Below are 21,707 nucleotides of genomic sequence, written 5' to 3'. Positions count from 1 at the left end.
TTCTCTTGACTTCTCCAAGTACTTTCCCACCGCGGGGTCTTCGCACTGGCTACTTCCCCTGCCCAAGGCTCCTCCCCTTGCTCTGAGCAGGTTTCACTCAAATGTCTCTTCCCAGAGGCTTCTACTGATCATCCTCAGTGTCTTTCCCAGTTAATTTCTACCAGTCGGCTACCAGCTTCATAACCAGTAGTACAACCAGTTCAAAACCTAGGGCTCAAGAGAAAAAGCCAGATCCACACAATGATACAGGAGGAACCCCCGTAATCTCTGACCTCCTGCCTCCTCACTCCCTACAGCCATACCAACCTCTGCTGCTCCTGAACGCAGGCCTGTGCCCTGGCTGTTCCTCAGCCTGAAGCATGTTCCCCCAGGGAGCCCCAGGGTTTCCTGATTGACCAACTGCAGGTTTTTGCTCAGGTGTCATTTCAACGAAGCCGCCTCCATTACCCATTTAAAACTGCAGCTCTTGCACGCCTCTCGCCCCGTTGCCCACACTTACCCTTTACACAGCACTGATCACTTACCCATCTTGACTTTCTTGCTCTTCCCCCGTCCAACCCTTAACCCACCCGGCGTGCGCACTACTCGAACACTGGTGTTTTTTCTTCTCTATAGTGCCCAGAACAGGGCTTTGCACACAGAATGTGCTCACTAAATACTTTAGCCATTCTGAGATTACCTGGTTTTATTCACTTAATGGCGTTATTTCTCACACCAAGCGGTGAGCAGGTGGCAGTGCGCTGTTCCCACCTCCATCTGCTCACTGACCGCACCTGATCGTGCCTGCCCTCAAATCCCAGAATGTTGAGGCGGCAGGGGTCGTGGGATAACTAGCAAATATTTCCTACGAGTGCCTTTTTCAGACTTTCATTAAGAGGCCGGAGAACTGGCAATCCCACTCCACCACCAGTCTATTCCATCGCCGTAGTCCATTCGACACTGCCCCACCTCGCACCCTCCAGGCCGGAAACACCTCTCCCAGTTTCCGCTTCCCGAAGCAGCAGCCGCTGCCCACAGCAAAGATGGCGTCGTACTGGGCTGGTGACGCCGCATTAGTCGCCGACGGTGACGCCACGCAGTGCGCCTGCGTTGTGGAGTGGCGTGGCGTACGCCCTCACGCGGCGGCGGCGGCGGCATGGCGGAGGCCACACTGGGAGCGAGTCGCTTCAAGGCTAAGTGAGCCAAGACGCTGGGACTGCGGGCGCCACCCGGGGAGGGGGCCGGGTTTGCAGCGGGAGCAGCGGAGGCGCCCGCCCTGGAGCTGGCGCCCATTCAGGTCTGGGTAGGGGTGAGGGTTGAGCACTGACTGGCTCGCTGGGTCGTAGCAGCCGCAGTATTTTAAGGTGCGAGAGGCGGCCCTGGAACCCCGCCGGGCACAGCCAGCGTCGGTGACTTAAACTGAGAGCCAGTTTGGGGGTGGGGGTGGGGTGGAGACGAGAAATCCCAAAGGAGGAAGGAGCGGGACCGAGCACAAGTCGAGCCTGGTTCTGGACGGCAGCGGGACCTGGGGAGCCTGCACCTGCTTCCCTCCTCTCCAGGGAGCGGAAGAGCGGTGCGTGCGCAGTGGGCCAGGAGGCCCTTGAGTCCTGTGCTTTTTCAACACCCAAGCCTCTGTTGCACATCTAAGTGCGCCATGCCTGGGATGGGACAGAGTAATCCCGCCATGTGGAGCACAGTTCGATGGTCGCATATTAGACAAGACATTTCTGTCAGTGGCTGTGACGGACACTAACAAAGGCAGGTGGCTGTGCCAAGAGCACCCCTGCTGGGTGGTACGTGGTTCAGGGGTTGAAGGACTCTTTCAACTTGGCAGTCAGGCTTCTCCCAGTCAAGTAAGGCAGATGCCATTGCACTTTGGGAAGAGAAGCACGGGCCACATACCAGGAGCAGCCTGTGTGAGGCAGGAAGGGGCAGCAGAGGCTCCTCTAGCCAGGCAGTCTTCAAAACATGTAAGTAAGGGGGAGGGGGGCTAAGGCAGGGTGCTGACGTGAACAGTTATGTTCTAAAAGGCCCCTTTGGTAGCAGGATTTGAGAGAGTGGGAAGGGGCCTGGAGAAGAGGCTGGAGCGGCAGCCAGATGTGAGAGTGCAGTGGCCGGGACCAGCATGGAGGCAGCCAAGAGGGAGGGAAGAGGCCAGCACGAGGCCACAGAAGTGAAGGCTGCTTGGGGAGCAGGATGCAGGCCAGGCTGGAGATGGAGGAGGGAGCCAGGGTTGGGGAAGAGGGAGGCTGGGCTTCAGGGGCGCAGATGTTGAGGATGCTGCTCCTGGCTGTGGTACCAGGCCTGGCCTCCCACGGCCAGTAAGGGGCCCCCAGGGTCTGGTCTTCTCCATCGTGGAGGAACTCCGGGGAGACTGGGCTGTGGGACTGGCTGTGCTGTGTAGATCAGTGCCCAGCTCTGGGCCAGGTGCTCTGTAGCATGGGGGTACCAACACCCACTGTAGCTAACAACGAGAAGAGCTCATCACCAGCACCTCCGCTCTGCACGCGCATCCCTGCTGCCGGCCAGAAACTCCTCAAGGGCAAGGGCCTGTTGCACTGACCTCTGGGAGAACACGCAGCATGGGGCTGGGCACTGGGGACCCAGCAGTGGGCGATTCACTCTCTTTCCCTGTCTTCCCTCCAGCTATGCTGTCGAGCGCAAGATCGAGCCTTTCTACAAGGGCGGGAAGGTGCAGGTACCAGCTCAAGGAGGGTCAGAGCAGTGGGGTGGGCAAGGGCTGCAGAGTGTTACCTTGGCTGAGACCCCTCTGTCTCCAGCTGGACCAGACTGGGCAGCACCTCTTCTGTGTCTGTGGTACCAGAGTTAACATCCTGGACGTGGCCTCAGGGGCTGTGCTGCAGAGCCTGGAGCAGGTGAGCTGGGGAGAGCCAGGTGAGGGACTGGTATGGAGAGCAGCCTGCTCTCCTGGTGCTCCATGTGTCCTCTCTTGCTCCTAGGAGGACCAGGAGGACATCACTGCCTTCGTGCTCAGTCCCGATGATGCGGTATGTGCAGCAGGGACAGGAGGTGGGCTCCAGTACCTCCCAGCCAGACTCTGAGTCCATGAGGATGGGTGGCCGTGCTTGTACCCACAGCTGAAATGCATCCTCCCCCAGGTGCTGGTGAGTGCCAGCCGGGCACTGCTGCTGGCTCAGTGGGCCTGGCGAGAGGGCAGCATCAGCCGCCTGTGGAAGGCAGTACACACAGCCCCTGTGGCCAGCATGGCCTTTGACCCCGTCTCCACGCTGCTAGCCACAGGTAGAGGCCCCTTGGCCGGGTGGGTGTGCTGGCTGGAGAGCACAGCGGCAGGGGACTTCTGGCACTCCAGTCCCTTCCCCTCAAACACGTCCCCACAGGTGGCTGTGACGGGGCTGTGCGCGTCTGGGACATTGTGCGGCATTACGGGACACACCACTTTCGGGGCTCGCCGGGTGTTGTACAGTGAGTGCCAGTGGAGGGCGGGCGGGCAGGGCAACACGACCAGGGTGGCACAGCTCACCTGCCCCACCCCACCTGCCTGCAGTTTGGTGGCCTTCCACCCGGACCCTGCACGTCTGCTGCTCTTCTCCTCATCCATAGATGCCACCATACGCGTGTGGTCTCTCCAGGACCGGTCGTGCCTGGCGGTGCTAACTGCCCACTACAGTACTGTCACCTCATTGACCTTTACTGGTGGTGGCCAGACCATGCTCAGGTTAGCAGCTGGCCGCCCAGCCTTGGCAGGGGTTGAGGGGGCTGCAGCTGAGACTTGGAAACTGACGTGGCTGTTTTCCCCCAGCTCAGGCCGAGACAAGATCTGCGTTGTCTGGGACCTGCGGACCCACCAGGCAACAAGGACCGTGCCAGTGTTTGAGGTGGGGGTGGCAAGGGACCGGGGCCAGTGAGTGGGGCCGGGCAGGGAGGTGGGGGCTGCTGCCTCCTGACCCTCTCAACCGCAGAGCGTGGAGGCCGCAGTGCTGCTGCCAGAGGAGCTGGCGCCCGAGCTGGGTGTGACGTCCACGGGCCTGCACTTCTTGACAGCTGGCGACCAAGGTGTGCGGGGCCCCGCCAGGGCAGGTAGCTGGGGCCGGGGGAGGCATGCAGATCTGAATCCCAGCAGCCCCTGTCCCCGCACAGGCGCACTGCGTGTATGGGAGGCAGCCTCGGGGCAGTGTGTGTACACACAGCAGCGGCGGCCAGGCCCCGGGCAGGAGCTGACCCACTGCTCGCTGGTCCCCGCCGCTGGCCTGGTCCTCAGCGTCACTGCCGACCACAACCTGCTACTGTACGAGGCTCGCTCCCTACAGCTACAGAAGCAGGTGGGTGCTGCCCCTGCTCTGCCCACGGCTGGGGCACTGGCCCTCCACTCATGTGGGTCTGGCTTGTGTCCCTTCTGCCCTGCAGTTTGCTGGCTACAGTGAGGAGGTTCTGGACGTCCGGTTTCTCGGTCCCGAGGACTCCCACGTTGTCGTGGCCTCCAACAGCCCCTGCCTGAAAGTGTTTGAGTTGCAGACGTCAGCCTGCCAGATTCTCCATGGCCACACAGGTGAGGGTGCCAGGCTGACACTACCAGACCCCAGCCTGGACTGATTGTCCCCACTTGCCGTAACTGATCTCTGACCACTTCCCCTCCACTTCTTCCCAGACATCGTCCTGGCTCTGGATGTGTTCCGGAAGGGGTGGCTCTTTGCCAGCTGTGCCAAAGTAAGGCACCTAAGAGGTGTGGTACCACGGGTCCTCGGGTGGGGAAGCCCAGCCCACCCTCTCCTTAACCCCTCCATCCCTAGGACCAGAGCATCTGCATCTGGAGGATGAACAAGGCTGGCGAGGTGACCCGTGTGGCTCAGGGCTCAGGGCACACACACAGCGTGGGTGCCATCTGCTGCTCTAGGTAGCGGGCCAGGACTGGGGTCAGTGGTGCTTCAGAGGCCCAGGCCCTGCTGATGGGGGCCCTGCTCAGGGAGATGCAGAGGGAGGCTTTGGCCTTGTTCCTCAAAGCCCCAGCCCAGGGATATGGAACAGAGAACGGGCCAGGGGTTCCCCCAGGCACCAGTGGGGGGGGGGTTTCCTCTGGAAGTAACATTGGGACTGGGTGGATACAGGGCAGAAAGAATGATACTGAACAAACCCAGGTGGAGAAGGTGACACCAGATCACCAGGTATGGTGGGACCAAGGGTGGTGGGTGCAGGCTGGAGAGCAGGCAGGTGGTCCCAGTGGTGGGGGATGACATGTACTGTCTGCATCCTGGGGCAGTCCCTCTGGTCTAGACTATGGTCCTACATGCCTGGGCGGTGGTGCACTGGCAGACAGGACTGGCTGGGGCTCAGCACGTGTTTCTCCCTCCCCCCAAATTGGGCCTCAGGCTGAAGGAGACCTTCTTGGTAACGGGCAGCCAGGACTGCACAGTAAAGCTGTGGCCTCTCCCCAGCGCCCTGCTGTCCAAAAGCTTAGCCCCAGACAGTGGCCCTGTCCTCCTCCAGGCCCAGGTCACACAGCGCTGCCATGACAAGGTGACTGTACGGTATGCTGGGGCAGGGGTGTGGCAGGGTCCCCACTGGATAGGGTTTGAGCTGCTGCGTGCTCCTGTCACCAGGACATCAACAGTGTGGCCGTTGCCCCCAATGACAAGCTGCTAGCCACAGGCTCACAGGACCGCACGGCCAAGCTCTGGGCCCTGCCACAGTGCCAACTGCTAGGTGTCTTCTCGGGCCACCGGCGTGGCCTCTGGTGTGTCCAGTTCTCACCCATGGACCAGGTGCTGGCCACAGCCTCAGCCGATGGCACCATCAAGCTCTGGGCACTGCAGGACTTCAGCTGCCTCAAGGTAAGCCACCCCTGCCCTAAGCCTGGCCCCCCACCCGGTGATATCTTATGCCCTCCTCCTCCCTTCCCTGCAGACATTCGAGGGGCACGATGCTTCCGTGCTGAAGGTGGCCTTTGTGAGCCGCGGCACACAGCTCCTGTCCACGTGAGTGGGCTGGCGGCAGGGCACGGGTGAAGCTGAGGGACAGGCCCCAGTGCTGAAGCCCCTCCCCATCTCAAACCCAGAGGCTCTGACGGACTTGTGAAGCTCTGGACCATCAAGAACAACGAGTGTGTGAGGACGCTGGACGCCCATGAGGACAAGGTCTGGGGGCTGCATTGCAGCCGGCTGGATGATCGTGCCCTCACTGGTGCCAGCGACTCCTGCATCATCCTCTGGAAGGTGTGTGGACTCAGGGAGCGAGTGGGGGGCTCAGCAGCACGGGTGCCAATCTGACCCATCTGACCCCAGGACGTGACCGAGGTGGAGCAAGCAGAGGAGCAGGCCAAGCGGGAGGAACAGTTGGTCAAGTGAGTCTGGGGCTCCCCACTCAGCCCTCATCATGTGTGCCGCCACAAGTCTGGCATGACCTGTGCATCAGTGCCATCCCTTTCCTGGGGCCGGGTATCTGCATCACCCCTGCTTTATAGCATGGGGAGACTGAGGCTTAGAGGTGGGTGACAGCCATCTCCAATGGGTGCTCAGGCCCTGGCTGCTGACTCCCAGGGCGGCGCCCCAGTGGCTTTGTCGCCAGTCCTGGCCAGGCCCCCAGCAGCCCTGTTCTCCTTTCTTCCGGGCTAGGCAGCAGGAACTAGACAACCTGCTCCACGAGAAGAGGTACCTGCGTGCGCTGGGCCTGGCCATCTCCCTGGACTGGCCACACACCGTGCTCACTGTGGTCCAGGGTCAGTGCTGCCCTGGGGGCCGGCTGGGCAGAGGGTCCCCTGGGCTTGCCGTGCCCCTTCCCCAGGCTCAATCTTCGCTCCCCTGCACAGCCATCCGGAGGGACCCTGAGGCCTGCGAGAAACTGGAAGCCACTGTGCTCCGACTGCGGCGAGACCAGAAAGGTTTGGGGTGGGCATGTGGAGCTGGGCAATGGCCTGGTAAGAGCAGGGTGGTCTGGGGGACGCCTGACTCTCCCTGTCGCTTGCAGAGGCCTTGCTGCGCTTCTGTGTCACGTGGAACACCAACTCAAGGCACTGCCACGAAGCCCAGGCTGTGTTGGGTGTGCTCTTGAGGCATGAGGCCCCAGAGGAGCTGCTGGCCTATGAGGGTGTGCGGGCCTCACTGGAGGCCCTGCTGCCCTACACTGGTATGTGGGCAGCTGCCCTGGGTGGTAGGGAGCAGCCCTGCCAGACTCCATGGAGCCCTGACAGCCCTGTCCTCCCCAGAGCGGCACTTCCAGCGGCTTGGCCGGACACTGCAGGCGGCCACCTTCCTGGACTTCCTGTGGCACAGCATGAAGCTGCCCACCCTCCACACCGCCCCCGCAGCTCTCTAAAACATATAGAAAGGTGTACCTTTCCACCCCGGCTTCTTGTGTCTGGGCTTTGTCTTACCCCAGGTGCCAGGCCCCAGCCTTGGCTAGCTTCCCTGCCCCTGGCCAGCATCCAGCAGGCCCCTCACACAGGACTGCAGTGGGTCATCAGGAGAGGTTTACTGGGGGGAAATGGTACCAGCTGGAGACCCCCACCTCAGGTGCTCTCCCACCCAGCATGGATGGGATGGGATGGCTGCTACCAGTCACGCCCTACGGTGCACAGCAGGGCCCCCCATTTGGTTCCACACACCTTCAAGGGGGTCCCTGACCCTCTGGGTCCTGCCCCAGCGCCCTCCTGGTAATGGTACAACAGCGGCTTTGAATAACACTCAGCATGGGTCTGGCAGGCACGGCAGGGGTAAGGGTCGTGGCCTGTGTGGACTCCAGGGACCTTCCGGCCTCGCCGGCACTGCCGTCAGCCCGGAGGTGGGGCCCTGAGACGCCCAGGACCGCACCCAGCCAGTCAGGCCTCAGCAGCAGAGCAGGGAGGAGACCAGTGCGGGCCGGGCCCCCCAAAGCCCCACCCTCACGCACCTGCACAGCTACCACCCACGGTCTGAGGTTTCCAGCACGTCGGCACGTGCCCCCGCTGGCACCGAAAGCTCGTCCGCGTTGCTGCTCTCGTAGGCCCGGGAAGCACAGAACTGGGACCCTGGGAGTGGACATTTAAGGCGTTGCCACAGGACCAGAGGCCAGGGCCCACAGCTCTCTGTCCCTTCCAGGTCCTCCACTAACATAATTGACCACACAAAACCATGGGGCTGCCCCTCGCTGTGGGTGCCACCACCTGTTACAGGCCCCCTGCCACCTAGTCCCTAGGCCTCCCACTGCAGCTCAGGTGGTTCCTGTAGCCCCGCATTGCTGCGCAGTGCCCGGTGGTGGGCGTGAGGAGGAGGGTCAGTTTGATACCACTGCCTCGTAGGGGCCATGCCTCTGGGCCCGGGCCTGCCTCCTTCAGGTATGGAGCCTTCGTTCTCCACCAGCCACCATCCTGTGCGCAAGAGGGGCATGGGGCCTCAGATCAGGAAGCCCGCTGGCATCACGGCAGAAGCACGAGCCCCTAGATTCCTGTGCCCCACCTGAGGGGTGTCGCAGCAGCACTTCTAGGGCCTCTTGGGCTTGCGCGTGGAACAGCCGACCCCGCGTGTGCTGAGTGTGGAAGGGCTGCAGGCAGCACAGGCTCTGGGGCTCCAGGCCACGGATGGAAGGGCTGCCTGCGGGGTGCGCAGGGGGCTCCTCCGGCGCGGGCAGGATCACCAGGCTGGGGAGGGCAGCGGGTGCAGGTAGGAGGTGAGCGGGAAGTGTGCGAATCGGCCTGCCACCCCTCCTGAACCAGTTCCGCCCCCCGCCGCAGCCCCTCATAGGCCCTTCCCTGCTCCTCCGCGGAGCTGCGGGCAGGTCGGGCACCTGCCAGGAGACAGGGCGGGCTCCAGGTCCAGGGCGTGCGGCTCAAGGAAGTCGGTGAGCGCCGGGCTCCGGGACACGCGTGCCACCAGCGCCCGCAGATAGTCCTCCAGCAGCCGCAGGTGCTCCAAGCCGCGGCCCACGCGCCCTCGGCGCAACGGCAGCAAGGCGTCTGCGGGCGCGACGGGGGCGGGCCGTGGGACTCCCATCGGGACACCCCCCACGGCCGATGCCCGCCGCTGCCGGGGGTCCCTGGCTGGCCTGACCGGGAAGCCTGGGGAGAACGCGGCCGGATCTCCTCAGCAGGCCTGCCTCCACCGGGAAGCCCTCCTTCAGCGTCCTCTGAAGGCGGAAGCCGGCATATTGGTCTCTCAGAGTCCGTGGGGCTCCGGACGGAAGGGACTGGAAGCTCTTGTCGGCACGAGGGCGGGCATTCGGGCGGGGTCCCTGGTCAGCCCTACCGTAGGAGGAAGCCGGGGTCCCCGCGCTTACTCACATGGAGCCCCCTGAATTCGTCCCAGCTCCTGCGCGCGAAGGTGTCGCTGTTGTCGGACCAGCGCACAGAGAAGGCGAACGTCTGTTGGAGGAAGGGCTGGGGCATTTCGGAGGGGCCGGGAACTATTCCCTCCCCCTGGGGCGGGCAGGGGCCCAGTAAGTCGTACCTGGAACCGCGCTGTCTGCACCAGAGCAGATGCGCGCAGCGACACCGGGTGCCGGGGGGTCGCCACCGCTGCGGGCTCACAGGTCGCGGTCCTGGGGTTCTGCAGCCGTCAGGATGTTGCCAAGGGTCCCACTGCCTCCCTGCCCGCAGAGGGAGGAAGGGGGCACCCGGAAGACTGGTCGGAATTCCCCGCGGACGCCCCACACCTGCCAGGTCCTTGCCGTGCTGCCCTGCCCCTGGGTCCTTCAGTTTCCTCACTGCACCCCAAGCTGAGGGTCTGGCTGGAGGGACAGGAGCACGGAGCTTGGGGAAGGGGGAGGCGGGGCAGAGACGGTGGTGTGGCTGGGACTGCTGGCCCGGACCCTCCCGCTGGAGGCCGGCGCGGGAGGGGGGAGGAGCGCCAGCGAAGTGCTGCGGGCCTGGCCCGTGCCTCCTTCCCCCCACCCCCCATCCCCGACCCCCGGGCAGGGCGGGGACTAGTGGGACCCTCCTGTCAGGGCGCATCCGTGGCTCCGCCTCTGAACTCCCTGGGAGCTCACTGCTGTTGTCATTGGGGAGCCACAGCCCAGTGCTAAGGGCTTTAAACACTTTTTTTTTGGCTCAGTCCCAACATTGGAGGAAAGGTAAGTGTCCCCAAGTCACAGAGGAAGGCATTTGTGTTAAGCAGAGAATTATGTTAGCTTTTCTGTATGTGTTGGAGAAGGGTAGACCTCATACTACAGGTTCCTCCGTGGTGGGTGACGGGCAGGATGAAAAGGGTCCAGCCTTGCAGTCACTGGCACTTGGGGGGTGGAGGCGGTGGTGACTAGGACTGTTTTGAGAGCCATCTCTAAATTCATGTTTACATCAATTTACTGCAAATGCAGACTTTGAGATCGGAAGTGACCATTCTCCCACTCACCAGAGTGGTGAAGGGAAGGCTGTAATAGAGGACATGCCAAGTGCTCCCCACATCTCTGGACTGCTTGCTTATAGGGGAGATTCACGGAGCACCACCCAACCCCGGCTCATAGCGGTCTGTCGGCCTCCTCCCGTCTCCGACCTGCAGGTAAAGGAGGCGACGCGATGAGGCATCAAAGACCTGAGCGGGCCAGCCAGGGGACTCGAGGCACACCAGCTCGAGAGTGGTGCTGGAAAGGCACCTCTCATGTTTATTGATCAGGCATCACATTCTCGAGTGGGTTAACAAGTTTCTAGACACAGTGATTAACATGCTTTACTCTAGGTCGCTGGGGCAAGTCGGCCCTGGTGCCAGGCGATGACGGGGTAGAGATAACAAGAAACAGATCTTGGTTTAGATTCAGTGAGCTGCGGCCTGCACCACAGATAACAAGGAAGGCAGACAACAGTGAGCACCTGGTGACATGGGCCTGATTTGCAGAGTGCCTGCAGCCCACCTGTCACCCTCTCTCCAGTCTTACTGGGGGTCATGCTGAGGGCACAGCTGGCCTGGCAGCATCTAGGGTAGGACAGACCCTGACCCTGCTCCCCTGGAGAACAGGGGAGAGAAGCTAGGGAAGGGCCAGTTACTCAACGACCAGAGCCACAGAAGGATGGTGGGCCCCCTACGTGGCCCTGCCCCACTCCCCTGCACCCTGCGTCCTTTCCCATGTCCCTGGCCGTAGCCCCTTCTTCATCCTTCACCTAGACACCTACAACAAGCCCCTCCTCCTCGCTTGTGCTCCTCACTTGCTCCATGAAATCCTCTTTTCAGAGGAGCCTTTGCAAAACAAATGGGATCAGGTCAGGGTAGCCCTTCCCAGAACTGTCCAGCACCGTCCCCCGGTCCTTCAAATCAATTCCCAGCCCCGGACAGCTGACGCGGTCTTAGGCCTCTGCCCACCTCCGGATCTCTGCCCCCACCACCTTCCCCAGGTCCCGTCCCCACTGGTCTTTCTGCCCACGCAGGGGTCCAAGACCTCCCCTCCTCTGGCCTTGGCCTTGATCGCCGTCCCCAGATGGCTCCTCACCCTTCGGACCTGTGGCCGCCTCAGGGGGGCCTCCGGACTCACCACGCCCCGTTCTGGCCCCCACCACAGTTTGTAAGTGAACGTCTGTTGGGAGGTCCTTTATTTTATTTCCGTCTTGCCCAGCGGTCTGTGAAGCCTGCCCCGCGCATGGAACAGGGCACAGATGAGCAGCTACACACACACTCACGGAATGAGACAATGCACAGCAGGACGCAGCAGTGCCCGGGGCCGCTCCGCGCTTCCCGGAGCCGAGCAGCGCGCCGCCCGGGCCAGGCCCCACCCCGCCCGCGTTGCCAGGCTCCCGGCCAAGGGGCGGACCCGCGGGCACGCGCGCCGGCCTCTATGCGCTCACGGGCCCTCCCCGCGTTGTATGGCGGCGCGCCCCCGGCCGAGGGTACGCGGGCACGCGGGCGCGCGGGCCGGTCTGAGCGGAACGATGGGGGCGTCGCGGGAAGCACCACGGACTTCGTCTCGGCCGCGGCGCGCCTTCCGCAACACACTGATCTTCTGCTGGAGGAGGCGGGGGCGCCGCCACGAACGCAGGTCGGGCGCGCCCAGCACCCGGGCCTCAGGCCCCGCCTCCGCGCCCGCCTCCGGGGGCCTCGCCCGGGCGGGGGCGCGCGCGCCGGCCTGGAGACCGAGCCGGCCCGGCAGGCGCTGCGCGGGCAGCATGGCGGCGCCCGGCGAGCAAGGGCGCTTCCGTGGTGGGAGCTTCTTCTCCTTCCTACTCGGCGGTGCTCGCTCCGAGATGGACGACCTGGGGACGGACGCGCGGGGCCGGGGCGCGGGGCGGAGAGATGCCACCGCCTCGGCGCCGACGCCAGCCCGGGCCCCGACCTCCGACTCTCAAGTCGCGGAGGACACCTCCCGGCGGCGGCCCTGCAGGGCCTGCGTGGACTTCAGGGCGTGGATGCGGTCGCAGCAGAAGGTGCAGGTGCTCGGGGACGCCACCTCCCGCAGAGGCCCGCGAGCCCTGCCGACCCCTTGCCCGGCGCGCGCCCGCACCCTGCCCGCGGCCCCCACCCGTGATTCCCAGGCGCTCGGGCCGACCTCCGAGGCCCAAGCCAGGCGGTCTCTCGGGCCCCACACTGGGCAGCTTTATGCCCCCCAGAATTGGCTGTCCCTGCACCTTGACCCCAAGCTAGTTCCGGCCTTCCAGCTTTCAGCCGTCTGTGGGCCTGATCGGCCGCAGTAGTTCCGTCCGGAGTCAGTGGGTCTTTGGCTGGGGCAGAAAAAGGGAATTTTGCAGACTTCTGGCCGGGAGACTTAACTGACCCTAGGTCGGCCTCCTTCCGCAGCGGGACAAGTTTAGGGAAGATTGCCCTCAGGATCGCGAAGAACTGGGCCGCCACAGCTGGGCTGTCCTCCACACCCTGGCTGCCTACTACCCCGACCTGCCTACCCCAGAAGAGCAGCAAGACATGGCCCAATTCATACACTTATTTTCCAAGTTTTACCCGTGTGAAGAGTGTGCTGAAGACATAAGGCAGAGGTGAGTTGAGTCTGCGTTGTCTGCAGGTGGCAGAGCGCCCACCTGGAGCCTGGCCTGGGGCCCCTTGCTGATGTCATCAAGGGTAGCCTAGAGAAATAAGGTGCAGAGGGTTGGTGAAAACAGGGACCGCCAGCAGAGTGGGGGTTGGGTCATCTCAGTTTCTCCTTTCTCCTCAGAAGCCCAGCTGCCTGGGGCTGCGCTTTTCGCAGCCTCAAGGCTCCCAGGGAGGGCTTCCGCCATGAGGGCCCTTGCTTAGCACAGATGGAGGCTCTGGAGGCTCTGGCAGGTTAAGGGCCTCCACTTTGCCTGACTTACAGAGCCACTGTTTCTTCGCTGAAAAGCCCAAGAGATGTTGTTTGGCACCTTTAGGGGTTTCTGAGATGGATGTGGAGGGCAGGGCAGCCTGTGGCATTTGAAAGTCTGGGCCGTTAGAACCAGGTGCCTGGCTGAGCTGAAGCACCAGGGCAGCAGGTGCTATGAAACAGGTCTGATTTCCAGTTGTGCTGGCCCCACCCCTTTTACATACTGCCCCCGGCCAAGGATGCTGGGCTGAGGCTTTTTGATTGTTATGAGGTTGTAAAGTTGTCTCGTCTGTGCCTTACTGTCTTGCTCTGGGCTTCTGTCAGGGTTTGCCAAGCTCCCCAGGCTGGGATTTCAGCAGGGCTAGCTGCCTGGATGCTGCAGGGACAGCCCTGGCCTAGGAATTGCTGTCTCTCAGAGCATAGAGGCACTCCTGGGTGCAGCTCACAGTAGTGCCCCAGCCCTCCTCCTGGACGGAACAGACAAGCTGGTGGGGCAGAGGCAGTGGGACCATGACCCCATCTTCCCTGTGCTCCTCCCATGCAGGATATGCAGGAACCAGCCAGACACACGCACGCGGGCCAACCTCACCCAGTGGCTATGCCGTCTGCACAACGAGGTGAACCGCAAGCTAGGCAAGCCAGACTTCGACTGCTCGCAGGTGGACGAGCGCTGGCGTGATGGCTGGAAGGATGGCTCATGTGACTAGATGGTGGCACTGGGGCCTGTGGGGCCTCTGGCCAGGGCCCACTGCACGTGGCCCAGTGGGAGAGGGATGGGGCCCTCATTAAAGTGTGTAGAGCCCAAGCCTATGTCTCTTAGTCTGAGTCCCCAGCCACTGGCCAAGTAGACACACCCACTGCACCCACCCTGATAGGCACGCTGATGGCCTCCTCCTCAGCGGAGGACCTGTGGGACTGCAGGTGAAGGAGGTGGGAGCAGCTCAGGCTGTCTGTTCCATTCAGGATACAGCCTCCTACTCGCACCACACCCTGGTGTCCACTTACTGCACAGGAAGGCGACAGGCCTGGCTTGGCTCCCCTGCCCTGCATTGTGTCCCCATGTAGCTAGCAACAGCTGCAGGGACTGTAGCCTGCAAGCCTGTGTGCTGTGTGCACTTCAGGGAGAACACACCGACCCTGCCACTTGCGCCCTGTTGGCACATGTCTTCCACAGCTGTACCACAGCACCTGTCAGGCTTCATGGGGCCACCTTCCTCAGGGCGTTGAGAAGAAAAAATGCTGGAGAAGTGACGGGGGGCCTGGCTTCAGCCTGTGTTTGTTTCGGGACCTACAGTGGTGGGCGGGGCTTGCCCTTGCCCCTCTGTGCTCAGCTGCTGCTGCGGGTCTGCATTCCGGCTCCTCGGGAGCAGGGAGAGGTCCCAAGGCAGAAGTGGACATTCCAGGAACAGCAAGGAGACCAAGCTTCTGGAGCTGAGAAGTGAGGGGAACTCAAATGGCACGAGGTCTTTGAGGCCCCAGCAAGGATGTGGTTTCTAACTCCAGCTCCTGTGACAAGGTCTTAGAGGATTCGGAGCCCAGGAATGGTGAGGTGTACTTCTGAAAGGTCCCTCCAGCTGCTGAGCTAGAATGAGGCAGCATGGCCAGGCACCATGTGGCCGAGAAGCTGCTCTGGGCAAGGGCCAACCCTTGGCATGGCCCCCTGTGCACCTGCAGCACCTGGCCCCACAGGGGAGCTGCCTTTTTCCGGAGGGGCCAGGCGCCCAGCAGAGAAACTGCGGCCTTGCCCCAGGTGAACTGTTCCTGGCCCAGGGCTGCTCTCTGGCCTTTCCCGAGTCACCCGTGTGCTGGGGAAGCAGCCAGCTTCTCTGACAGAGCTGTGGTCAGCGCGGGACCACCCCCGCCTTTACCCCTGGCCCTCCCGCCCGGCCTCACTTCCCTGTTCCCTGACTCTGCCTTTCCTGAAGTTTCCACCCCACCCCCAATAAAGCTCAACTTTGCCTCAGACTCTGTTTTCCGTGGCATCCAGGCTGAGACAAATGGAACTCTGGTTCAAGGGAAAGTTCTGGCCCAGACTGTCAGCACCGAGCTCAGAGGGAGAAGAGCCCAGGACCACGCCCTGGGGCCTCTCGGGCTGCCCAGGGGGAGGGAGCCCCAGAGCGGCGATAAGAAAGGGCCTATGAAGTAGGAGGAACATGAGGTCGGATCCGGAGCGTTCCCAGGAGGGTGCGGACGGCAGTGTCTGGATTGCCAGAGGGACTAAAGAGAAGAGCTGTGGGACAGCCGTGGCAGGAAATGAGGTTAACATGGAGGTCTGTTTTGAGAGAGAAGAAAGCTGATGGAAATGATCCAGTAAAAGGGGGAAGTGGGTGGTGCAGAGACAGGTGGGGAACTGTAGCTGACAGGTAAGAGGTGACAGGATTGGATGCAGTGCGACGGATTTGCCTTAAGACTGGCTGGTGGCACCTTTGGCCACACCTGCCCTGCCTGGAGCTTCCCAGGGGCTGCGGGCGCCACCTGCTGTCCATATTAGCGTTCTGCAGGGACCTGGGTTTGAAGCCCAGCTCTTCGCTTCTGTGATGGAGCAGCTCAACCGGCCTGCCTGTTCACCATCTGAAACGGGGTAAAAACAGTCCCTACTTCCACTGGTGATCAAGCACTGGGCACTGCAAATCTCCTTTCTTATCAGTGCCCTGGACAGAAACAGGAGTCACCAGGCCACTGCCAGGCTGAGCTGGCAGGGAAGTGCTTGAAGGGACCCTGGCTAACCAGGGCCTGGGGTCTGTGCGGGAGACCCAGCAGGGAGGGGCTCAGGGCAGCCAGGGCCCCCAGCTTGGCCAAACTCCCCATCTGATGTTCTCCCCAGCGCTCCACCCCAAACTAAACAGCCACCAGCCAGGGCGACCCAGGAGTTTGGAGAGCTCACTGAGCGCCCCTGCGGCTCAGGAAAAGAGCAGACAGGCTCCAGCTCTCCCTGATGCTGCCCACCTGGACAAGTGCTCCTGGGGCAGAGGCCATTCTCCCTGTCAGGCCAGAACCTTCTAAAGGAGAAGCTGGGGTGCACTGGGGGGTCGTGGGAAAGGCTCCAGTAACCTTTCTCTGGTCCAGGCAGAGACCAGGGCTGGGGACCTGGGTTCCCCTTACCTGAGCTTGGGCGAAGACGCAGGAGCCCTTGAGCCTGGTGACGTCCGTGCACAGGAGACGGTTCTGCTCCGAGGAGCGGAGCCAGGTCCATCCGTCCATCTACTGAAAAGGCTGGGCCCAGTGTCCGACTCCCCTGATGAGGGGCGGTGGACGTCCCAGCCCCTCGTGCGCCTTGATGGGGACCTGGTGGCTGGTGGTCTCCATCTCAACCCTGCCGCCTTAAGGCGACGCTGGGGGTGGAAGGCGGGAGGGGCGGACGGGAGGGCTCCGGCCCCCGCGCGTGGGCCAGTGGGGGGCGCGGGCTCGGCCCCGCCCTGCGCGCCCCCGCCTCGGCCGGCGCGCGCTCCCGGGAGGCGGCGGCGGCGGCACCGGCAGCATCAGCTGCAGTCCTGAGCGGCCTCGGGCGGGGCCGGTCGGACCGACAGTCGGACAGAGGGCGCCAGGGGCACGTGACCCGCCCGGGCCGGCGATGGAGGGAGCCTCGTTCGGCGCGGGCCGCGCGGGGGCCGCCCTGGACCCCGTGAGCTTCGCGCGGCGGCCCCAGACCCTGCTGCGGGTCGCGTCCTGGGTGAGTGGCCCGGGGCCCCGCCCTCGTACCTGACCCCGTCTGGCCTCGCCTCGCTTGCGCCTCCCCTCGCCCCTCGCCCCTCGCCCCGTCCTCTTCCTCGCCGGCCCCTCCCCCGCCGGCCGCCGGTTGGGGTGACGTCAGCGGGCCGGGCGCGCCCACCTGCGGGCGGGGGAGGGGCCGGCGGGGACAGCCGGGGACCTTGAGAGGTCACCGCCCGCTGCCCCCCGCCCCCGAATTCCTCCTTAGGTCTAACTCGTAGCTCCTCGCTCCGTTTTCCCTGTTCTCACGACCTGGAAGCGGGGACGGGGTTTGCGAGGGGCTTGGGCCCTCAACCTCAGCAGGAGGAGGGGGCTGTTGGAGCCAAGAGGGTCAGCAGAGCCCCCCCTGCTTCTCCCGCACACGCCCTCCAGCCTCCTTCGCAGGGAGCTAGGAGCTGGCCCTTTCCCAGAAGCCCAGTCGCGACTGTGAGTCGGGGGAGCGCTCTGGGCCCCCTCTGGGTGGGGCATTCTGAAGGGACTCTGCTCTGCGAGGGCTTCCTGGAGGTGGCGTGGGAGGGGCGGATCTGGAGGCAGCCTGGCCTCCCGGGGCATCCGTAGTCCCGTGGCCTGCGCCTGTCCTGCAGGGAGAGGTGGCAAGTGGGCTGCCGAGTTCTAGGTTTTGTCCAAGGTTGTGTCCAGCGGGGCTTCCAGGAGGGTGGTACACAGGGTGGAGCAGGGGGCCTGGGTCTTCCAGTGGCCAGACCAGGAAGTAATGACCCCGTGTCTGGCCCCAGTTCTGGTCCGCCTTGCAGGCTTCTCGGGGGGACGTGCCCTTGTCCTTTGCCTTCGTTTCTCTCTCCACGCAGTCTCTGGGAGCAGGGGTGGTAAGGAGGGAACTGAAGTTGGAACTGGGGGTCTTTTTGTAGAAACACAGGGCTCCCCAGAGCTAAAAGAACAGCGTGTGGTTTAAAAATGACAGCGGTCCACCTCCTACCTGCCTTCCAGCCCGCCGGGCACAGGGGCTGGGGTTTGACTCAATTCGAGGGCAGCAGGCCCAAACACTCATGGATGAGATCAATGGATGCCAGTCCCGCGGGGCGGCCATCCCTCCAGTGCCACCGAGAGCAGATTGCTGGGTGGGCATTATTTCTGTCCCCAACACCCCACGAGCTGTTCCTGACAGTGCTTTTGGCATCTAGGAAACAGGGTAAGGGGCCCCAAAATGCTGAAAGCAGGTTCTACTCGGGGGCTGGAGGACAGCTCTAGGCAGTGGTCTCTCCGCTGCCCGCCCTGTGCTCCGGCCCCTCTCCTCTGGCTCCACACCTGCCGCTCCAGGGTCCAGTGTGGAAGTCACTGGTCCAGGCGAAGGCTCCTGTTCCCAACTCTTGAGTGGGCCCTGGGGAGACACTACGGACCCCACGCGGAGGACCCAATTTGGTAGCTCCGTCTCTTATCAGCCGTGTGATGCTGGACAGGTCACTTCACCTGTTGGTGCCCCGATTTACCCATCTCTAAGGGGGATAAGAACAATGGCACCCTTATGGTTTTCTGGGAGGATTCTGTGAGCGCACGCGCGTCAAGGAGCGGTTTTGAGCACGGTGCCTGGGCATAGTAGATGCTAAGTGATGCGCGTTATCCATAATTCCTAACACCTGAGCGAGGTGTGCCCGAGGACCCCCCGCTGGAGGAGGGCCCTGTGCCGCAGGGAGACTCAGGGACAGGCTCGAGGGCGTGGGCGCCCGCGGGCTCAAAGGAGCCCCGGGCCTCGGCGGGGAGAGGAGGGGCACGCAGGGCCCCGAGCGCCGCCCGCCGCCGCCCGCAGGTGTTCTCCATCGCCGTCTTCGGGCCCATCCTCAACGAGGGCTACGTGAACGCCGACAGCGGCCCCGAGCTGCGCTGCGTCTTCAATGCGAACGCGGGCGCCTGTCGCTTCGGCGTCGCGCTGGGCCTCGGGGCCTTCCTCGCCTGCGCCGCCTTCCTGCTGCTCGACGCGCGCTTCCAGCAGATCAGCAGCGTCCGCGACCGCCGGCGTGCGGTGCTCCTGGACCTGGGCTTCTCAGGTGGGCAGGGGCGGGGCGCGCGGGGAGGGCGGAGGCGGGGCGCGCTCGCCGCGGCAGCGCCCCCGGCCCCGCGCGTGACCCGGCCGCCGGTCCGCAGGGCTCTGGTCCTTCCTGTGGTTCGTGGGCTTCTGCTTCCTCACCAACCAGTGGCAGCGCACGGCGCCCGGGCCCGGCACAGCGCAGGCGGGAGACGCGGCGCGGGCCGCCATAGCCTTCAGCTTCTTCTCCATCTTTAGCTGGGTGAGTGCGCCGACAGGGGTCGCGGCGCGGGGCCGGGCGGGTTGGCGTCGGCTTTGGGGGTCGACCCGCTGACCCCGGGCTTCCCCACAGGTGGCGCTCACCGTGAAGGCCCTGCAGCGGTTCCGCCTGGGCACCGACATGTCGCTCTTTGCCACCGAACAGTTGGGCACTGGGGCGGGCCAGGCCTACCCCGGCTACCCAGTAGGCAGCAGCATAGAGGACACCGAGACCTACCAGAGCCCTCCCATCACTGAGACGCTGGACACCAGCCCCAAAGGGTACCAGGTGCCAGCTTACTAGTGGCCACCAGGCCCAGACCATGGCTGGAAGGCCACCCCATCAATGCAAGGTCCATCGCAGGGCCTCTAGGTCCAGTGCCAGTGACAGAGGGGGTGGTCAGTGTGGACCATCTGAGGCCAAAGGAGATAGCCCCCAGGGTGACTGGACTGTGCCCACCCAAGTTCCCCTGATCTCTGCTTAGCTGCTGGCCCTGGGCCTGAGGTCCTGAGGAGGGGAATGCACAGCCCTAGACACTTACCCTCTAACCTCTAGTGGACTAGCCTGATCAGGTGGCCATTCTCCTCACCAGCCAGTCTGGGTCTCACCTGTCTGCTCTGGGATCAGGGGTCCAGCTGTCCTCCATAGCCAGGTGCAGGGCTGCCCCATCCCCAGGGGCACTGCTCCACTGCTCCTCCCCATGCCATGACCCAGGGAGAGTGGCCACTGTTACCCATCCCACATCCCTGTTGGTCATGACGGTCCTTGTTCCCTTGACGGTGGCTCACCCGGAGCCTCCCCGTGCCCTCTCATAGGCTTGCTTCCATAGCCTGGCCCTGGCCATGTTGTGGCTGTGGTCATGTCTTCAGGCTTCACCTCATAGTTCCCCGTAAGCAGCCCCTCTGTCTGTAGCCTCTGCCCAGGTATGGGCAGTTCTGGCCAGGAAGACACAACATGGCTGCAGGCCTGGGCACCAGCCCTCTCCAAGCCCTTCAACGAAGCCACAGGGAGTCTGGGAGCACCCAGGTGCCTGGCAAGACAAGCTCCTTTCAAGGAGAGGTCAGAGGTCACACTGTCCATGGCACCCCAGAGATGCAATTTTGTGCAAACCCCTTTACCTTGGCTCCCAGAACCAGTCCCTTAACTCCACACCCTGTTTTAAGGCCCAGCCCAAAGTTGAGGTCCTTCTGCTTAGCTATTCATGCATTGCTCAAAGCTGGCTTTTCAATACCAAGTGTGGTTGCCACATTTCATTCTTACAGGCAGACACCTCCCTCTGGAGCTGCAGTTGAGTTACAACCCTGTACATTGTAGCATAGACCGATTATGTGTGGATATTTAAGTGAACATGTTTACACTTTTGTATATATGGATCTCTTCCTCCCTCTTCTGAAAGAACAATCAGTGATTGTGTGTTTTCAGTGTCCCATCTTCCAACTGCAGCTTCTTTACAATAAAGACTGTGAGTGAGTTTACTGTGGCCAAGACACTTGTGGAATCATTTCTACCCCTGCTCCTTCCAGTGCCAGAGGCTGGGATCTGAGTGGTACCGGGGCCCAGAATCCAGGCAGGGGCAAAGAGGTGGGGGGCCAGGCTGATGCCTGCCTTCTGGGGACCCCAGGTCCCTGAGCCCACCACATATGCTCAGAGCAGACTCTCGGAAATGCTCGGGAGACCCCCACCTCTTTTATTCTTCTTATAATGGCAGGACTAGTAAATATTTCTTGTTGGAATATCGGAATATGTTTAGAAGTTCATCAGTCTGTGGATGTAGACGAATCTTTGTATTACTCCCATGTTTTTTGAAGGATAGTTGTACAGGGCACGTAAATGTCATTTTCCTTAGAACGTTGAAGGTATTTCTCTTGTAGGACCCTGTACTGCTGATGAGAACCACGATAATTCACATTCTTTTGTAGGTTTCTTCTTGGTAATAATGTTTAGTCTTTTTTTTGTTTTAAGTTCTGTTGTGTCCAGATGTGGGTCTTTAAAAAATTATCATGCTTAGTGCTTTTTTTTTTTCTTTTTCTTCTTCAGTTTCAGTGCTGGAAAAGAAATTATGATTTTTACAAACGTCCCCTTTTCACCACCTTCTGGTCCTAGGACTCCCCTCAGGTGCAGCACGCAGCATCCAGAGCCGCGTCTCACGGCCAGTGAGTTCTCTGGAATTTCCCCAGCTTGGTCTTACTTACTTCTGAGCCCGTCTGTTGGGATCTGTATCTCAGTTACTTTTTCATTTCTAAGATTGCTAATTAACGGCCTCCTGGAGCTGGAATGCTGGCGCTGCCATGTTCACAGTTTGTCATCTCGGGCAAGTTTCAGCTTGTCTACACCCCAGGTTCCCCACCCAGCCTGCAATAGAACCGTTACAGTCCTATCACACAGGGTGAGATGAGGGGTGACGTGTGCACATGTAAGGAGCTGTACATGCAAAGACATGTAGAGCTATAAAGGGCAAGCCTTGTCACACAGCAAGCGCTACTCAAGTGCCACCTAGTATTACCGTGGCTCTTGCTTCTTGAAAAGGTATTTTCAATATCATTCATGAGTTTTACCCTTTTGCAGATCACTCTCCTGTGAGGTCGGTTGTGCTCAGGTCTTTGAAAAAGGCGCCAGCTCAGGGCTTAT

General features: G+C 62.2%; 4 protein-coding genes across 5 annotated transcripts; 3 read left to right on the top strand and 1 right to left on the bottom strand.

The window, feature by feature from the left end:
* The first annotated feature begins 1,026 nt into the window (after positions 1-1,026).
* Positions 1,027-7,297, top strand: TBL3 (transducin beta like 3). Its single transcript, XM_017647542.3, has 22 exons — positions 1,027-1,176; positions 2,626-2,677; positions 2,760-2,855; positions 2,940-2,987; positions 3,099-3,240; positions 3,339-3,423; positions 3,506-3,676; positions 3,761-3,836; positions 3,921-4,014; positions 4,099-4,280; positions 4,366-4,507; positions 4,607-4,665; positions 4,749-4,852; positions 5,325-5,472; positions 5,556-5,786; positions 5,860-5,930; positions 6,011-6,167; positions 6,237-6,295; positions 6,567-6,670; positions 6,761-6,832; positions 6,919-7,077; positions 7,157-7,297. The coding sequence occupies exons 1-22, from the start codon at positions 1,136-1,138 to the stop codon at positions 7,264-7,266; spliced, it is 2,403 nt and encodes an 800-aa protein (XP_017503031.1). The 5' UTR covers positions 1,027-1,135; the 3' UTR covers positions 7,267-7,297.
* Position 7,298: 1 nt separating this feature from the next.
* On the bottom strand, positions 7,299-9,479 carry NOXO1 (NADPH oxidase organizer 1; the record flags this gene model as incomplete). Its single annotated transcript, XM_037001803.2, has 5 exons — positions 7,299-7,957; positions 8,215-8,296; positions 8,385-8,566; positions 8,713-8,881; positions 9,206-9,479. Coding segments are annotated over 5 exons (1,107 nt in total), but the record flags the coding sequence as incomplete, so codon positions are not given.
* Positions 9,480-11,775: 2,296 nt separating this feature from the next.
* GFER (growth factor, augmenter of liver regeneration) lies at positions 11,776-15,099 on the top strand. 2 transcript variants are annotated; one of them, XM_017647545.3, is made up of 3 exons: positions 11,776-12,274; positions 12,639-12,832; positions 13,679-15,099. In XM_017647545.3, exons 1-3 carry the CDS (start codon positions 11,777-11,779, stop codon positions 13,839-13,841), a joined length of 855 nt encoding a protein of 284 aa, XP_017503034.3. In that variant the 5' UTR covers position 11,776; the 3' UTR covers positions 13,842-15,099. The 2 variants fall into 2 exon arrangements, with proteins under 2 accessions (XP_017503034.3, XP_036857647.1); XM_037001752.2 differs by having other exon boundaries at positions 12,011-12,268.
* A 1,486-nt stretch (positions 15,100-16,585) lies between these two features.
* SYNGR3 (synaptogyrin 3) lies at positions 16,586-20,566 on the top strand. Its single transcript, XM_037001750.2, has 4 exons — positions 16,586-16,804; positions 18,605-18,842; positions 18,940-19,082; positions 19,173-20,566. Exons 1-4 carry the CDS (start codon positions 16,706-16,708, stop codon positions 19,380-19,382), a joined length of 690 nt encoding a protein of 229 aa, XP_036857645.1. The 5' UTR covers positions 16,586-16,705; the 3' UTR covers positions 19,383-20,566.
* Positions 20,567-21,707: the final 1,141 nt, after the last annotated feature.

This window comes from Manis javanica, chromosome 10 (genome assembly GCF_040802235.1).
Source record: "Manis javanica isolate MJ-LG chromosome 10, MJ_LKY, whole genome shotgun sequence".
Classification (NCBI taxonomy): domain Eukaryota; kingdom Metazoa; phylum Chordata; class Mammalia; order Pholidota; family Manidae; genus Manis; species Manis javanica.
The sequence above is the reverse complement of the archived record's forward strand: the minus strand, read 5'-3'. Positions and strand labels throughout refer to the sequence as shown.

What these genes read in the sequence shown, in the direction of transcription:
- GFER (XM_017647545.3), top strand. Translation starts at nt 11,777, where the DNA reads ATGGGGGCGTCGCGGGAAGCACCACGGACTTCGTCTCGGCCGCGGCGC. An exon ending in GGTCGCAGCAGAAGGTGCAG is followed by an intron (nt 12,275 to 12,638) that starts GTGCTCGGGGAC and finishes CTCCTTCCGCAG; the next exon opens with CGGGACAAGTTTAGGGAAGA. An exon ending in GCTGAAGACATAAGGCAGAG is followed by an intron (nt 12,833 to 13,678) that starts GTGAGTTGAGTC and finishes CCTCCCATGCAG; the next exon opens with GATATGCAGGAACCAGCCAG.
- TBL3 (XM_017647542.3), top strand. Translation starts at nt 1,136, where the DNA reads ATGGCGGAGGCCACACTGGGAGCGAGTCGCTTCAAGGCTAA. An exon ending in CACAGCGCTGCCATGACAAG is followed by an intron (nt 5,473 to 5,555) that starts GTGACTGTACGG and finishes TCCTGTCACCAG; the next exon opens with GACATCAACAGTGTGGCCGT. An exon ending in CGGGAGGAACAGTTGGTCAA is followed by an intron (nt 6,296 to 6,566) that starts GTGAGTCTGGGG and finishes CTTCCGGGCTAG; the next exon opens with GCAGCAGGAACTAGACAACC.
- SYNGR3 (XM_037001750.2), top strand. Translation starts at nt 16,706, where the DNA reads ATGGAGGGAGCCTCGTTCGGCGCGGGCCGCGCGGGGGCCGCCCTGGAC. An exon ending in TGCTGCGGGTCGCGTCCTGG is followed by an intron (nt 16,805 to 18,604) that starts GTGAGTGGCCCG and finishes CGCCGCCCGCAG; the next exon opens with GTGTTCTCCATCGCCGTCTT. An exon ending in TCTTCTCCATCTTTAGCTGG is followed by an intron (nt 19,083 to 19,172) that starts GTGAGTGCGCCG and finishes GCTTCCCCACAG; the next exon opens with GTGGCGCTCACCGTGAAGGC.